The 15,149-nt window shown below is 35.5% G+C and overlaps 1 protein-coding gene across 1 annotated transcript; it reads right to left on the reverse strand.

The window, feature by feature from the left end:
• Nucleotides 1-4,841: 4,841 nt before the first annotated feature.
• On the reverse strand, nt 4,842-14,913 carry Karybeta3 (karyopherin beta 3). The gene is made up of 18 exons (XM_090119991.1): nt 14,760-14,913; nt 14,066-14,299; nt 13,262-13,404; nt 12,835-13,036; nt 12,234-12,359; nt 11,653-11,864; nt 11,125-11,356; nt 10,549-10,692; nt 10,333-10,452; nt 9,840-10,035; nt 9,348-9,500; nt 9,046-9,219; nt 8,643-8,947; nt 8,406-8,546; nt 7,639-7,858; nt 7,076-7,376; nt 6,200-6,413; nt 4,842-5,677 (listed from the first exon to the last, which is right to left on the reverse strand). The coding sequence occupies exons 1-18, from the start codon at nt 14,838-14,840 to the stop codon at nt 5,594-5,596; spliced, it is 3,282 nt and encodes a 1,093-aa protein (XP_089976117.1). The 5' UTR covers nt 14,841-14,913; the 3' UTR covers nt 4,842-5,593.
• Nucleotides 14,914-15,149: the final 236 nt, after the last annotated feature.

The raw sequence follows: 15,149 nt of genomic DNA on the forward strand, positions 1-15,149 counted from the left end.
CCCCTACCCTAACGAGAAACCAAATGACTGTTCATTTCTTTGCTTTGAGGGGGGGGGGGGGCAATAAATGAAATGCAGTAGGTACAGACTATACGGCTTTTAAAATATAAGTCTGGTAAGCGAACTAAACTTTGCTAGTTTAGTTCTTGCTATATCGCTGTCCGTGGCTGCCTCTCGTGTTTACGGATGAATAAAGTAATGTCCTGTCTTCGCATCCACAGCTAACTGTCCTATACTGTCATAATCTTAACACAGATTCATTGGACATAGCTCCCCACGAGCTCTGTTCTTCATTTTTGCACTCGCACAACTGTGGACAACACGAGAGCAATGCCTGCATTGGTAGCAGTTACAATCAAGGGCTAGCAAGGTAGGCTAGCCATATTACGGATGTTGGAACAACCGACTATATTTAGGGCAATTTTCTTTATCCAGTGTAACGTTTAGACTGTCGTAGCATTCCTACGGAACAAAGATGGGATCAGATCTGCATCCTTAATGAAGTTAATCGAAAGGAGATACTTTCAGACGACGATAGTATTCAAAATCCACCATATTCCTGAGCATAATAATGCATAGTTAAGCTTATAATCTCTCTTGCCATTATCCTGCAGCAGAATTCCTTGGCGATAATTTGTTCTCGTAATGCTGGGGCCACACTAACGTCTAACGTCTAATGCCCTTTATCGCGATAATTATTCCGATAATTTTTAAGGCGTTAAGTGGGTGGCTACACTTGAACGGTCAACGTGAATGCCGATTGTTGGCGATAAAAACGGCGTTAATTTTACTAAAATTCTAGCAAGATGGACGTAGTGTGACCGCTTCATTGCGTTAATTCTCGCGATAAAGCTATCGCCTCGCCAAACGGCAATGTTAATGCCGTTGTTAAATAATACTGGCTACACCTAAAGTTAACGTCCATTATCGCGTTAATTAATGGCATTTCCTGTTAGTGTGGCCCCAGCATTAGAACGAGCGAGGTTGTTACGATAATATGAGAAATCCTGTCAGTTAGAGACCTGAACGACGCGATAGAGTACCGCTATTTCAGTAGTAGTAGCACCTAGAAGGGTGAAGGTATTCTGGAAAGCGGAACTGAAGGCCCGGTCAGCAGCACCAGCCACCTAATAGACAGTGTTCAGTGCTGCACTGCTATAATCTGCAAAATGACTCTGACGGTATGAAAATGTGGAGTACATTTTCAAAATATCAAATGATATAGTTGGAATAAAAATCCTATTTGCCTCCGTCTACCCAAAAGACGTACGGAGTAGCTAGTAGTAGTTGGTTGAATTATAATAAGTATAGTTAAAATCCTTTATTACTGACTGGATAAATTTGGCTCTTTTTCTATCTGACGTTCATATAGCTGTTGACTGCCTAGTGTTATGCACAAACACTATTATAAATAAGTCACGTTATGTAGTCCCGAGACTTTCGGTATATAAGTTCTGATGTAAATCATAATTATATCTTAAAACTGAATTGATTAAAAGTATCGTACTTAGCTGTAGTAATTGCAGTTTTGGGGCACAGATAAGCTCTTTATCATTTTAGTCTCTTGAGTTCAGTATATTTGTTTCCAGTACAGAGTTTATGACCTATCAGTTTTAAATAAATAATTCATGCATTGTACTGAAAGTACCAGCCATGTTTAGATTATGATTGCGACGTTGGCTCTAAACATTAAAAGATACCGCACGGTTTAGTTGGATGTTAAAAATCTGTATTATAATTTAAACCATTTACCTGTTTTGTTATTTTATTGCCTTATTCAAGGGGTGACCTTTTAAATTTACTTCTGACCCCAAAAGTAAGGACCAAGGTCTCTTCTTGTCCGCTTGTAGCAGGTTGGGTTAAAACTGTGTGAGTTGAGACATTTGGTAATTCTATGTTAAGATGATTCAATGATGCTTCTGCAGAGTTCTAATTGAATAAATAAAGGTTTGAGTTTGAGGTATTTTTGCCTCGTCGGGATCAGCTGTTGCTTCATTTTGTAAGTAACATCTAAATGCGTAATTGAAAGTCGTTACTGGCGCTTTCGCAGATTTACGCTAAAGATAGTGGAAATTGTAGTAACTTTAACTTTTCAAGCCCAAAAAGGTTAACTAAGGTACGCTTGAACCAATCTCATAAGTTCTAATACTTTTAATCATTATGATTAACTTTTTGGTTCTTATTTGATTAACTTTTCATCTGGGATTGTTAATATATTATATAATATAAAAATTTGTGTGATTTATTAGTAGGTATACTATCTGCACACCTTACTCTTTCAAATAAAGAAATAAGTAATTACTTATGTATTCAAATTCACATTGGCGTCACATTGTACACCAGGTGGGTAACAGACAGGTCTCAATGAAGTAAGCTTCAAATTACGGTCAAGTGTTTAATAGCTGTGTTTTACCTGAAAATAAAACACATATTAAATACTTACCTATATTTGAAGCTTACACTTAACGTCCACCTGTTGTGGATTTCGACTCAATGAAAAAACATCCAGCGCCCGCACATTATCGTGCGCCCCGCCACCTGGTGGAGAGGTGTGCGAGAGAGATAGCATATATACAACGGAAAGAGAGGGCAAAATAGGCGGAAAAAGCTAGGTACCTTCTCAATGAAGTAAGCTTCAAATATAGGTAAGTATTTAATATGTGTTTTATTTTCAGGTAAAACACAGCTATTAAATGTTAATCTGCGAGATATTAAATTACAACCTCTCCATGAGTCATTTAATTATAAGAAAAAAAATCACGAAAATTCTAATATCAAATAAGGAAAATTTATCGAAAACGCAAAAAAGGAAAATAAAATATTTAATTTTATATTTTAGAATAAATTTGAACAAAACACGAACTTCTTACGTCAGTCATAGGAAATTGCTTCGGGGTCGACACCGGAAAGTGACATTGACAAAGAGAGTAGTATATTCTTTGTTGACAATTGAAATTTGACAAAGGTAAGTAAAACTTATGCGTCGTATTCACGGTCCATCTTGACGTACGTCCCGCCAAGGTCATACACGATGCACGACGCAAAACGACAGTGAATAGTGTTGACGTACGTCAATAATTATTATTATTATCTTGCTGGATGTGCACGACCAACTTTTCATCCTGTCCAGCGAGCACCCCCACCACCGCGAACGTCGTGCAGATGGACAGTGAATAGCGCGGACGTACAGCAGATCAGTGTTGCCAACAGAAATTAATGTAAATACTTGGAAACGTGGCCTATTGATATGATTTTTTTGTGATAAAATAGAGTATTGTACTATCATGCAGGCATACTCTATAATCTATAATGCTAAAATATTTATTTTACACAATTTTTACTACAAGTGAGTGCCAGTCATGTAATATTATGCAAACCAAAAAAGCCGACTATTTACTGTATCGTCTGTATCCCCAATTCCCCAAGACAAATGTTTGATTTATTTAGAAAAATGGTTTGATTTTAGTAGTGATAACTCTATATCTTCACTAAATACAATATCTTTAAAAAATATTATTGAATTTAATAATTTAGAACAAATTATAGAAGGAAAACTTAATTTACGAAGACTAAACATACCTACATAGGTTGATCCAAAAGTAATGATAATCAATATTAAAAAGTACACATGGACAGTTTATATTCAGAAGTTATTATTTTAAAAGAACTCCAAGGCGAATTGTTGAATAACACTTATTTTATGCAAAAGTCCACTGCAGAAAAATGGCAATTTACTTAAAATAAATATCTTGTCGAATTTGTTTGTTTAAAAAAAATGATTAGCTATATACTCTCTGTTCCCGCCACTTTAGCATTTACTGAGAGTCTTTTCGGTCATGAATGTGAAGTGGCGGGAAGAGAGAAACCGAGCTTCATTAAAAATTAATTAAAAATGAGCTCTTGAAATATATAAATTTGGAATGTTTGAATTCATATAATTCATTTAAAAATAATGAAAAATTCTTAGGTACTGCAAAAAGTACAAAAAAATACATTTTTTTAAATATTTATTTACTCTTTATTTACCTCCTTTAAAATCAGATATACTCTATTTTTTCAAATAAAAGTTGGCAACCCTAGCCATGCTTGATGCGCGCACGATCGTCAGTAGGATACATCCGTAGAGTGAGACGGATACATCCAGCACCGCGGCCTTGAGCCGACGTACGTCGGGGATGGACCGTGTATAAGACGCTTTATACCGTAGTAGATCTGTGCATATACCACAGAGTACATAAAATACGACGATACACCTTGCTCAGACGATAATTATAAATAAAAAAAAAACTGTGTGCGTGTACCACGCGTGTACTACACGTAAGAAGTGAAACTTCTTTATGACCTTATTTTTCAAAAAATAATTTACTGTATGCAACTTTACAGAAATACGTCGAATCACACGTGGTACAGATGTGGGTACAGACGTGCACAGGCGATTATTCCGTAACTATTGCAGATATCAAAAAACTTTAAACTGATATCGAAAGCCCTTTACCTAATGAGTAAAATGACAATAATAACTTTGTAAAAATAAAACGGGAATAGTAGTTATAATATTATCTGTGCTCATGCCTCATTGTAATAAGTTAGACAAAGGCAATACTTGTAGGCATGTATGGCCAAATCAATTAAATAGTTGTATTAGCATTACTTTTTTCTTGTTCACGGTAAATATTAGGAAGGGGGTCTCTATAATGACGGTGTAGATTCCATTGATTAATAATTCTAGATATCAATGCAGCTTAATTTACAGTGAATGGCCATAAGGTATTTATTTGTAGTCAAGTAACATGGAAATGAGGGTTCATTAAATAACTTAATTACAGAAAATAAATTAAAAATTTATAATGTCAATAACTTTTATTTTAGTTAAACAAAGAAATGTATACATAATATAATATTTATTTATTGAATAAAATTGTATCTTATAAACAGAAGTCTCGTCTATTTCGAGAAACAACTACCAAGATCCCAATGCAGCCAAATACATGGCAACCTATAAAAATGGAATGTGACAGCCCAATTTTTTAATGTATAAACGCTATGTATTCAATTACATAATAGTAACATTTAATAATATTCTATTTCTTATCGTATTTTAGCAAAATTCTTCATCATTTACGTCATGTAAGGGGAAAATTCTAGAATTTCTACAATCCATGCAATTCAATTAAAAATTGGACCATCCACATCATGTAACATTTCAAAATATTGACACTAGAAAATATAAATGTTTAGAAACGACAATGACATGGTCGAGGAGACGCTACTTTCAAACAATGGCTGTTATAAATTAGTACAAAATATATCACAGCAATTTTAGCCCAACAGATGTCGAATGAGATCGAAGAAAATATCCATTCAAGGAAAGAAAGGGGGGATAACATTCTGTTATTGAATAATTTATTATCTAACGAGAGGGGCACATATAATGTGAATAAAAGTTTAAATAGTTTTTTAGGGTTAATAATTTTAATCATTAACAAGTAGGCAGTCCACAATTGGTTAGTTATATATTGGGCCCTAGTATGGAGCGTGTTTACGGAGCGATGTGCGGGCGGTAATAAATACAAGCAATGAGTTAAGAAGACCACTATGTGGATAGAGCCAGCTTCAAAGCTTCTTGGTGATCGCTGCTCAGTTGCATCAGGCACGAGTTGAACAGTTCAGCGTTGCCCTGTAACAAAAATTAGTTATTAGTACAAACATATTCTTCGCATAAGAATATAAGCAGTCAATTTTTTCAGAGTGGGCATAAATAATGTAACAATGTTCGATATAAATTTTGCATAAGACTAGATTTTTTTACTCATAATAAATAAAGTGGTGGAAAGGCTGATAAATAATCTGAACAGTAAATCGAATAATAACAATGACGACGCGGTTGGCGCAGTGGTAAAGTAACTGCCTACTGAGCCGACGGTCCCGGGTTCGATCCCCGGTCAGGGCAAATATTTGTGTGATGAACTCAATTATTTGTTCTTGGGTCTGGGTGTTATTATCTATATATGTATTTATTAAAATATATTATATTTATCGTCGCCGAGTACCCACAACACAAGCCTTAATTGAGCTTACTGTGGGACTAGGTCGATTTGTGTAATAATGTCCTAAAAAAAAAAAAATCAATCTCTTTGAGGCCATATTTTCCCTACATTACATACACTTTATACAATACACCATCCTGAACACAACCTACCTGTATCTGTCTAACGAGCGCGATCATCTGCGCGAACACGGGGTTATCATTCGTCACGGCGTCGCGCAGGAACGCCTCCGCGATGACCGCGAGCACCCGCTGCGGCGCGTCCGGCGTGGCGAGCGCCGCGTGCCCGCTGCCCGCCAGCTCGCACAGCAGCGAGTACACGTGCGGCGCTTCCTCCGTGTCCTCCACTACCGGCAGCCATGTGAGCCTGCGGAAATTATTACAATTTAGTGAAAAACATAATGTTGGAATAAGAGTGATCTGAGCCTGCAAAAGGAGATTAGAAAAAACTAGTGGAGACTTAAAACAGTGAATTTTTTACCAAAAAGTTTATCACTGAAATCATAATTCTTCCATGCCACAAAGTATATATCAAAATAGAATTGGCGCGTATTACAAAGTATATAAGATATACACTTCATTATGATTCCAATTTTAATAACTATTCAATATTATGGATTGTCAGGTCAGCCTGAGTAAAGTTAAAAATTTCAATGGAAGAAATATAAGTAAGCCATATAAGAGTGGGATAGAGTGAATAAGAACAAACATCAAACTATAGAAAGTTTATTATAAGCTACTCTACTAACTATGAGTAGAGGTTAAAAATAGGACTGATGAATGAGAAATGATAGAAACTAATCTTTCATGTGCAGACTGGGATAGATAAGAATTGAGTACAAAGGTTATCCAATGGAAGATTTGATACGTGTATTGTGTATCATATATGATAAACAATGTGTCATAATTATCAAATGAAATTAACCTGTTACATTGTATGCGATTCATACATTGTATCACATAATATTTAAATATTATAGCAATATTATAATAATTAAGTGAATTATTTTATTGCATCATTGTACTTACCAATGCCTTATAATCTCATCCCTATTGATTTGAGAGTGGTTATACTTGATAATCTTAGTGACAGCAGAGATGGCGTTTTCGGTAGCGTTCAAGTTCTCAACAGTGCGGGAGTCGGGTTCGGCGATGAGTGCGGCCAGGAGGGGCACAGCCCTAGCGCAGGCGGGCGCAAACTGGGCGCCGCCGAATTGGGCCAGCACTCCGCACCCGTACGCGGCGGCTTGGCGGACTTCGGGTTCGCGTTCACGGAGTCCGTTCAGCATTGGTTCGAGGAATATATCTTGGTATTTCACACAGGCGGGACCTAGGAACAAAAGGTTTAATTTTATTACAATAATTTCGTCAACCTGCAAGTTACTTTATTATTATTAAGTTGATTTGATATTAAGTATAAGATTCCTTTTACAATTATTTTGCAACTATCCTAGTGAGCAAAAGAATGCTTGCCAATTATATTAAAAACGCAAATAATGGTACTGCCTGACGCAAAAGACTTCAGCAGTACAATTTAATAGAGCAAATATTTAGAATATGCCTTTCCATGTGCATCATTAAAAAGTACAAACCTCCAAATTCGATAACGTCGTCAAAGATGCAGATCGCCCACTGCCTGTCTGCGTAGGGGCGTCCTGGGGCCAGCAGCTGCACGAGGTGCGGCAGCAGCGTGTCGAGGTGCGGGAAGAACGCCTCGCGGTACGCGGACATCAGCGAGTGCAGCACGTCCGCCACGCGCGACAGCCCGTACACGTCCTCGTTGTCCTCGTCCGCTAGCTGCTCTTCAACAACCTGGCGATACAAATATAATTTACTAGCTGCTCCGCGCGGTTTCACCCCCGTGGCTCCATCCCTATTGGTCGTAGCATGATGATATATAGCCTATAACCTTCCTCGATAAATGGGCTATCTAACACCGAAAGAATTTTTCAAATCGGACCAGTAGTTCCCGAGATTAGCGCGTTCAAACAAACAAACAAACTCTTCAGCTTAATAATATTAGTATGGATGAGAATTTTATTAAACTTTATTTCATTGTAAACTATTGTTGTATCTTATTTCACAACTTGTGTTTGATTTTACGCGAGTACTCTACATTTAAAAATTAATGTTGTTAACGAATAATAAATGCGATTTATTCGTGTTCGGAATAAATCGCGTTTAAAATCTTTAATTCCTAAATTTAACAACTATTAAGTTTTGTTTTCCTAATAAAATGTAAAAATTTTTTGTCATCAATATTTTCATAAACAGGGTGACAGACAGAGTAAGGTAATAATAAATGCGAACATTTATTACTATAATTACGAAATGATGATTATTAACAGCAGATACTCACTTCGTCGTAGTCTTCGTCGGCACGTTTTTGTCTTCTTTCAGTAGCGCGTTCGAAGTGCTCTGTGAGCAGTTTATTCAAAATGCGCAGTACTTCAGCCATCATTTCATCGGAAAGGCATCCAGCGCCGAGTAACTCTATACACTGTAAAGACATGTATTTTTAGGCAAACTGAGACCATTTAAGATAACCAATAATTTATAGCATTGTTAAAATACATAAATAATCTCACATAACTACCTTAGCAAGGCTGTTCAACAATTCCACTTGGACTTCTTGCTCAGGCTCAGAATCGATGGCCTTCAACAACTCAGGTAGAATGTAGGCCCACATGCCCTGTATGTACTGCGGGCCGCGTATTCTAGCGCATTCCAGCAAGTATGGGAGCGACTCTGCGGCCGCCATACGCACGTTGTCGTGGAAGTAAAACTTCAACATGGGGATCATGAGACGGACTACATCTTCGGCATATTCGGCGAACGCCTCTTTCAATTCGCGTGCGTAACATACCAGCATGTCGCAGGCTGATGCTTTGTCTTCGAGACCTATAAACAAATAATTTTTTTATACACACGTTTTTCTATTGTTCGACAATCAATTGAAAAAAAATATAAATATTTAATTAAGTTTAATAATAATTTACCTGCAGTTTTAATGCCAAAGTTTTGTTGTTCACCAAGAGTCACAAAGTGCCAGTCCAAATCTCCTTCAATTGTCTCTAGGTCGTCGTTATCTAACAGAGCGACCTCGGGCTTCATGGCGGCGGTACGCATTACTGGCTCCATTACCATTGGTAAGTATTGAGCGAATTTTTTGCCTGCATAGAGAAAATTATTAGATTAAATACAAGAAATAATCAATATTTAACAGAAGTCTCCAATTGTAGAAAATAAAATAATCGAAATGAAAATCATACAATTTTGAGATAACGAAAACCATATTTACCCATAATTTTGCAAATTCTCGACCAAGCTGAGATTAAGTATGATGTTTGTGGATCATCAGCTGGCAGCTGTTCACCTTCAGTGTGAGTCTTCAACAATAGATCCATTACTTCAGATGCATCGGCCATGAACTTCTGTTCTCCAACAGCCAGACCTATACAATAAAAACAAAAATTATATTTTGTTTTAAGACTAGTTAAAAAGTTTAATTATGAACATCATGTTTTCCTTCTCAATATCTTTTATATATCTATACTAGCTTCCGCCCACGACTTTGTACGTGCATCCCCGTTTTTCCCCGTTCCCGCAAGAACTTCGAGAAATCCTTTCTTAGCGGATGCCTACATCCTAACATCTACCTGCATGGCAAATTTCAGCCCGATACGTCAAGTGGTTTGGGCTGTGCGTTGATAGATCACTATATCAGTCACCTTTGTTTAGAGTTTTATATATATAGATATAATATCCGATAATCTTTTATCAAACAACTCACCAATCAAACTGACACATTCGATAGTCTTGCCACGCAAAAGCTTCAACTCCTCAGTGGTGGCATTAGCAATGATATACTTAAGGCACGGCATGAAACGGTCGTAATATTCCACAAAGTCCTTCTCGACCGTGTCGGCGACCGACGCGATTGTGGTCACGATTTGCTCCAACACAAGCTTTGTGCCCTTTTCTACCAACTATAGGAACATATTGCTTATTAGAAAATTCGTCAAGTTAAAATAACAATTTGTTGGCTATTAAAGTTTGACTAATTTGAAGTCTTGTTCCTATACTAAGATTCTATGTAATGTTTTAAAAATTTAAGTATATAAAAATGTATGTCTGTGAACTGAGATCCCTGACTATCTATCAAAGATAGAAACGGAGCAATCGCCACATTTAATCTACCAATGGTATGGAAGTGATCAAATGATGGATCATTATTGACCACAAACGAACATTGGACAGTTTGTATAGATGATATAAATTGTTACCTCTTTGAATTTGGCAGTTAGAATAGCTTCAAGCTTGCCCATGAGAGGACTCAAATATTGAGTGAGGATGGGCTTAGGACAATCTTCACTGAAGTTCACTAGAGCAGCAGCTGCATGTGCCTGTAGACAAAAAAAAAACATTAGTACAAAACATAGTCCAAAATTTTTATTTGAAAGAAAAAAAAAATTATTCGTAAATGAAAATTCTACACATACCTGTACTCTGGGGTTAGCATTATCGTCAAGTAACATCAAAAGGCCAGGCACAACCTTGTCGTGGAATTTCTTCTCAAAAACGGGCGCAAAATCTGTTGACATTTGCCCGACAGCATTGCAAGCGGCGTAACGAACGCGAGGGTGCTGTAACAAAAATTTTCTTTAAATATTTTACATTCATATTTTTCCATACATGTATTCATATAAAAGTAATGAAAAGCCAAAAATCTAGGTCATTTATATTAAAGATAAAAAGGCACTGTCTACAGTCTACACAATAATGAAGTGGTTTGAATTCTCTCTGAAATCATCTTGTAAAAGCTTTCTACTGAAGTAGGTCAGTGATGAAGCTAGCTTGCTAATTAGGTGAGAAGTACTGGTATTGTTTTATGACAGCCCTTTTATACTAAATAATTCAAATTTTTAATTTTTTTTTAGAAATTCAAAAATAAATTCAAAATGATACTTTACATATATTATAATATTTTGTAAAGTTGTTTTTGCTATCTAAAATAGTTGCACAATGCACATCTCACACCATGATTAATCAAAACATACACCCAAAAATAAACTTACAGGATCAGCGAGATAATTGAGTACAGCGGACACAACTTGGTCGAGCATCTGCTCCATCTGCTTGTGGCAGCCCTCGCCCGCTGAGGACACGGCCATCAGAGCCGCGTGGCGTCGCTTCCAGTCCTCAGAGCTCAACATCTGGGGAACCTGCCCTACGATCAGACCCAACATTATCTTGCCTCCCAGCCCACAGCACAAACGGTCCAATGCAGATTCCGCTGCTACATAATTCCTGGAAGAGGACAATTGTTTTATCACCACATTCTTGATACAAAATAAATTAAACAAATGCTAAGTTATAATGTCATCGAGGGACTGACATCCAAAGTTATAAATGCTAAGAATGTTAATTATCTCGATGTTTTGATCTTGTAAAATTTGTAATGGCGACATCATAAAATGTAACCGAGGCAAACAAATTTTACTGATGAATGAAATTGCTTTTTAATACATATATTTTACAACATTAGCATCAATAGAACATGAAACATTTATAAATAGGTATTTCAGATAAAAATGAATACATACTGTTCATTGTCATCATCAGCGACATCGTCTTGCACTGCCCATTCAGGTTCATCATCGAGCTCGCACATCATCTCCAACACAAGAGGTGTCAACATTCGTACAGCATTTGGAACTGTCTTGCGGACCATAGCGGGAGCCGTCTCGCACAGTGTAACTAGTGTTTCTAGGGCGAGTTGACGCCAGTTGTCTTCGGCATTTGAATCGCCGACAACCTAAGGTCATAAAGATTTTGTAGCTTACATAATTATATAGTATGTAATGAATAGGACTTCATTTTATCTTTGACTTCAAAATTAGTATTTTTCTTGTGGAGAGAAATGGACTCAAAAATCATTGCATCTTGTCTTGCTGATCTTTGTAAATGGACTGAATTGTTATTTAATGATCACATTATAAATTTTTAATAAAAAAAATTCTGTCACGAGGCAGGATTCGAACCCGCTTCTTACGCCGAAATTTATATTTATAAAGCATTTGAATGCTATAAAAGTGAATATCAAAATTGATGTTAACATTATTTATTATCTTTATTTCACATACTATCATGACATATCAAAAGATAGCCAAGAATAAAAAATTACCTTGATGCAAACTTGGAAAATAGCCTCAATTTGAGGCCTCAGGAATTTAGGTGCAGTTTCCGCAAGTTCAATTAGAACTTTCAGTGCGGCATCATCGTCAGCTTTTTCAATAGATTGTACAACAACCTGTTAATAAATATTGTAAATTAGTTATCGGTTTTATTATTTCTATTATTTTATAATTTGAATAAAAAACATTAAATACATTTACATGTTGTGTATAATAATTAATTAGTATTGAATTTGTCTTGAGGGCTACTATCAAACTCCATCCTATTGTTAGGTTGGTGTTAGCGAAATCCTCTATTTAATATTGCACACCTTGGCAGTAATACATTTCATGAGGAAATATACACGTAGGAGTATGTGTGCCAATTTAAATGGTTTTATTAATTCAGTTCAAAGTAGGATTAAAAATTGTTACAATAAACTCATTAACAAATGAGGTTAAGACTGTAAATGATATCTAATCAGATGATTTAAAAGTGGTAAAGTTTAATAAATGAAACAGGTATATTCAAGAAATTAATCACATAGACTAGATATCCAGATATATAGACATACCGAAATAGGTAATTATGTTATTTATTAAACATCTCACCTGCATAAATGGTAAAAGTAGATCACTGAAATGCTTTTGAATTGCTGGTTCCTTGTCATGGAGTAAAATGAAAGCGCCCACTGCCTTAACAGCTTGCATCCGCAATGCTTCAGATTCTGAAGTCTGCAATGCTGATAGGAGCATCCTCTTGATCACGTCTAAGTTCTCATTTTGCCTGTTACCGAAAACTCCAGGCACAGAACTAGAGATAAAATAAAATTTAAAAATTAGATACTTGTGCAAAATTTCAATATTTGAGTTGCAGTGCTAGATGCTAGTCACATGACTTTGATATTTTCTCATAATATTTATTAACACAAAATTGGTTGAGTAATAACTTCTCATTGATTAAATAATATAGAAAAAAAAAATCTTCCTTTTTCTTTACATAAATTAATTGTTTGAAGATAGAAAAGGAGATACTTACGTAAACATTCTAATTCCAGCTTCTTTGATGTTGGCATCTTGTGCATTTGCACAATTGAACATAAACTGAAGGAATTCTGGCCACTGATTTACTCCATCGTCATCTATGTGATTTCTGGCCAATTCTGACACCACATCACAAATCTGTGAATATTATACTTAATTACAAATTTATACAAAATAGTAACAGCTTTTTTAATAAAGTAAATCAACAAAATAAACCTTTTAAATAGTACCACACCCATTCTCACAAGTCTTTTTTAAGACATGAATCATAATGTAGATTTAGCCCAATGAACATCAATAGACATGAGGTGATTACTCATCTAAAATTAGGCATGGAATTTATAGGATGTTGAATTGAATGTAATACAAACAATGCTTACTTTACAAATTATGATTTGGAGACTTATAAAAATGTTGTTCTGCTTTAATATTTTTATCAGAATTGATCAGTTTAATCTATTCCATTCAGTGTATTAAATTGTATTAATTATTATTAGTGAAACTTTTACTTTTATAAAATAGAGCTCCAATGCAAAAATAAAGTGATTATTGTTTTAACAAGATATACTCCACAGTAAGCTGCTTAAAGTTATTCTTAACAGTCTACACATGTAACTTTATGTAAGCTAGCACAACATGAATATTTTTAATTGTTTTCATAGGATATTTCTATGTTAAGACAAAGAATTAAAGCTATTTTACTTTAGATGCGGAAATTTTTCAATATAATTAAAATGCGCAAGTTACGCGGGAAAAATGACGCCTTTTATGGCCTATCACATGTGAGAACACGACTTACCTTCCGTCGCAATTGCTGGGAGACATCCATTTGGAGTGTAATGAGCAATTGTTCCCGGAGCATTGCCTGTTGTTCAAATGGCAATTTAGGGAAGAATTCGAAGAACTCAGCGCTGAGAAGTCTTCGTAATAGAACTGCGGCTGTTTGGCGCCCCTCTTCACCGAGATCGGCATTTTGTATAGCACCAACTAAGTGTACCACTTTTGTTTCTGTCGGAATATTATTGTAGGCTTCCTTGGAAAATTGGGAAAAAAATTAATATCTTCGGCGTGCATGAAAAAATAATATTTCCTAGACGTAACGTTCTTTCTTAGACGATGTAGTTAAAATAAAAGAATACCTTCCTTTGTCACAATACGCGCTCGTTAAATTCGACGCATTTAATACATTAAAATAGAAGCATGTTCGATGACACTTATCCGTCTATAGCTAACAATTAACATTTATTGGACTAATTTCGTAAATGCACACTCAGCATCTTAGAATCGGTGTTAAGGTCAAATATATTATTATTTTTGCGCGAAATATATTGTTTATCTATGAGACAAAACTATTACACATAAAATTAGCACTAGAGATCCTCCATGACCACGTTTTGACACGAGGCCATAACTAGTTTTTACAACAATTCTCTCTAATCACATTTCCTAGCTATCAATTTTAGTAAAATATATATTTTATTTAATTTACTTACTTCTGCCTGTGTTCGCACGTCATTATCTGTAGATAATAAAGTAATTAGTAAATTATAAAACTGCGCCTGATCTCCTGCCATGTTGAACCTCTACGAAAAGGCCCAGTTTTTTTTCATAAAATTTTACCCGGCAACCAAAGTATTATTTTGTTGCCAGTTATATTTTACCGGTTTTATTATATAATCGGTTTTTATAAAAAAATAAAATGTACAAAAGAATTGTCTCTAAGTTAATTGAAAAAAATACATGTTTAATACATAGTATCACAGCAAGGATGGAGTTTGCTAATAAGATATGCTTAATTCTTTTGTTTCAACCCGGTTTTAGTACATTCAATATTAATTAATGTTCTCAAATGTTCTATAGGGACGTGTCACGTCACGTGAGGT

This window comes from Colias eurytheme, chromosome 3 (assembly GCF_061535395.1).
Source record: "Colias eurytheme isolate Ceu_HAF_F1 chromosome 3, ilColEury1 Martin Lab GWU primary, whole genome shotgun sequence".
Taxonomy (NCBI): domain Eukaryota; kingdom Metazoa; phylum Arthropoda; class Insecta; order Lepidoptera; family Pieridae; genus Colias; species Colias eurytheme.